Source organism: Temnothorax curvispinosus, unplaced genomic scaffold, assembly GCF_003070985.1.
Source record: "Temnothorax curvispinosus isolate PA1 unplaced genomic scaffold, ASM307098v1 QBEX01015215.1, whole genome shotgun sequence".
In the NCBI taxonomy this organism is placed as follows: Eukaryota; Metazoa; Arthropoda; class Insecta; order Hymenoptera; family Formicidae; genus Temnothorax; species Temnothorax curvispinosus.
In genome coordinates this window covers 1-3,209 of record NW_020224995.1, presented here as the reverse complement: position 1 = coordinate 3,209, position 3,209 = coordinate 1, and the positions used below count along the sequence as shown (strand labels likewise).

At 31.5% G+C, this 3,209-nt stretch overlaps 1 protein-coding gene across 1 annotated transcript; it reads left to right on the top strand.

Annotated features, from left to right (window-relative positions):
• Positions 1–775: 775 nt before the first annotated feature.
• Positions 776–3,193, top strand: LOC112465469 (the record flags this gene model as incomplete). The annotated part of the gene is made up of 7 exons (XM_025033031.1): positions 776–931; positions 1,254–1,348; positions 1,457–1,636; positions 1,784–2,001; positions 2,340–2,560; positions 2,675–2,928; positions 3,010–3,193. Coding segments are annotated over exons 1-7 (1,308 nt in total), but the record flags the coding sequence as incomplete, so codon positions are not given.
• Between the last annotated feature and the right edge of the window lie 16 nt (positions 3,194–3,209).

The window sequence follows — 3,209 nt, the reverse complement described above, 5'->3', positions numbered from 1 at the left end:
TATTTAAGTAACAATACGTGCTAGCTAAATTATCTTTTTATTTACAATCTGTAATAAATGATACAAATGCCCATGATATGTGTATTTATTGATTATATATTTCACTCATATAGTAAAATCACGTGTTCTGATGATCTTGATCGCTTCGGTGTTCGTATTAGCTGTGAGATAACAAAATTGACGCGCCATTGGCACCGAGCAATTGATCAGACAAAAGGCAAATCCTTTATCCTGCATATTATAATAATGACTAAAATTTATTAGCCATGAATAAACGTAACGTAAATAAAGTATATTTGTATCATATCTCAATCTACGTTAAAATCCTTACAAAGCACGTGCATCGAATACATTGTATATTTGTACTGTACATGATCCGGCAACACCTAGCTATATAAGGTATGTATAATATTTTATACCCTCTTCGTTAAATGAGAAGTTCTAATCAAAAAATAAATAGTTTTAAATGGACACTGCATTAATGCAACATTAATACATAAACATTTTCTTTCTCTTTTTCTCTGCTATAAAAATAAATGTTGCAAGTTAAATTATCTTCAGCATAAAAAAGACAATTTATCTGCAATTTAACTGCACACTGTTTCACCGTGATCAAAATGCGATCAAGGATATGCATGATAATAATAATTTCCGTAATTATATTACGAAAATAACAATATATATATCATTATCGTTGTAAATCGGCAAAGCACATTGCAAATTGTCTTTGTGAGCCGAGCGTTGTATCCGATTAAGTCGAGCTTTGTCCGAAACAATGAACGGCGTGATTTGGAGTAAAACGCAGAAAACTTTCGTGCCAATCTCCAGCGTGCCGATATTTTCCATGCTGCAACAAGAACGTCTTAAACAAAGTCGAGCACTGGAAATCCACAATTTCCAATTGCGCAACTTGACGCTAACATCCTTCCAGGTACGCTTCCATGAAGCTCAAATGAGTTTTTGGATATTCTATTATATTTATACATATTTCCACACTTCTCTCAGTAAAATTAATATTCAATAAATTAATAGTATCAAGAGGACCAAGTAATAATGATCGATAGAAATATCGTATTTTTTTAGTGATAACTGTGATAATGCAAGAAAGAATCATTTTTCTTATTCTATATTTCGGGAAACAATTTTAAATTATTTACTATTCTTTCAACGTCATACAATTTATTAAAGAATTACAAACTAAAAAATATAAACTGATTGCGAAGACTGGATGACAATTTCTTCATGTATTTTAGGATCCGCATTTTCTCGAATTTTACGATAACGATACAAAAGTTACAGGACTTTGCGGTGAATTGTGGACTCTTCTTTCTGAAAAATTGAATTTTACGTAAGATTAAATTGTAATCCAAACCACTTTTATTATATTAAAGGATCGTTGGCAAAGCTGGCTAACGATAAATTACATGTACAATCAAAGGATACTTCATATTCTTAGATTACAGCCAATAAAATCAAATGAAACTGGCCTGGGTGCATCATCGAAAAACCATACCGTTTTTGAGCAAGGATTACTAAGTATAATTTCGCGCAATGAAACTAGTGCGATTCCAAAAGTCGAAACTTACAACGTTCGACGTATAGCAGTTGATTTTACAATGCCTTTATGGATGAACAGGTACGCTTTAAGTGCTTCACACGATGACATATTCTAAAATGCTAAATAAAGACGAAAGAATGCAACTTTAAAAAAGAGACATATAACAACGTATAAAATTTATTCTTATAAACCCCATGCTATAACAATCGTATAATAATTTTACAGCCACCGATTATATATTCAACATGAGATAATACACGACAGCACATGGATGGCAAAAGTGTTCTCCTGGAAAATATGGTGCTTTATATTGGTTATGTGTCTATTATTGAGCGTATGCAGTTTTTGGTCACAAATTATTCTCGCACGGATCGGAAATAATTGCAGACGCTCGGCCATTAGCGATCATATTTTTTACACCTTTGGAATGTTCTGCAATCAAAGTATGTATGATTAATATAAATATGTTTCATCCTGTTTCTATTTTTTAACTGTAGCTAAATTAAAAAGCAATGCAGATATCATATCATATCATATCACATTTATGAACATAGTGTGACATTTTTTGTCAAAATGTTTACCTTGGTATAGAGTTTAAGTGAAGTCAGATTTTTTATTTTATAAATGCGTCATAATTGTTATGCGAGAAGGTTAACTTTATTTTGAAATAATACAAAAATGACTATAGTCGCAATATCTTTATCGAAATAAAATGATATTTAATCATTAAATGATATATGTAATAACAAAAAATTATTAATTTGAGTAATAACTGTAACAGGCTATACTCCCGATGTTCTTGTTGGAAGATCAAGAATATTTGAAGTATCGCTGGGTTTCTTTTGTTCTATATTGTCGATGGCATTTGGAGCTTTGTTATTCCTTTATGTAGCAAAAAGGATTAACGTTATACCGCCATTTAATAATCTAGAGTCTCTGCTGACCGATACCTCATATGACGTTGTTATTTTGAAAGGTTCTATTGGAGATATCGCGTTTAAGGTAATAATAAAATACGTTTGATATAATTTATTTATTAGATTCATTTATGTAATTTGTTAATCTTTAAATTACATCAAGTATATGTTCAGATATTGGATATTAAAAAATTTATAGTTAAGCCCTAACAAACCTTATGTACTGGTAAGAACTGCAAAACGCGTCGTCGTTACATCAACAGTCGAGGAAATGTTTAAATTGGCATGTATAAAAGGTAAAAAGGAGTATACCGTACTCCAAGGTGAAGACGAGTATAAAGCAAGAGGTCAAATTGGATGTGAAGTGATTCCAATTGGACAATCTTACTTCAGAATGTGGGTAGCTTCCGGCATTGCGAGGAATTTTAAATACAAAAGGACCATCGACCTCGGGTAAAAAGCGATTATAATACCATCGTATACATAGGTATAATGTTAACATGCTATGTGAACAAGTAATTTTTATGTGTACAGGATACTCAGATTAAAGGAAGTTGGATTGTGGGATGAGTTAGTAGATCGTTGGTTAACGGAGAAAAGTCAGCGTCTTAATAATGCCAACGTAGAAGCGATTGGGATAGATCAAGTTTCTTTAGTAATTTTAATGATGTGCTGTGGAATGATAACAGCTTTTATTATTTTCATAATTGAAAAAATTGTATATGCTTATCAAC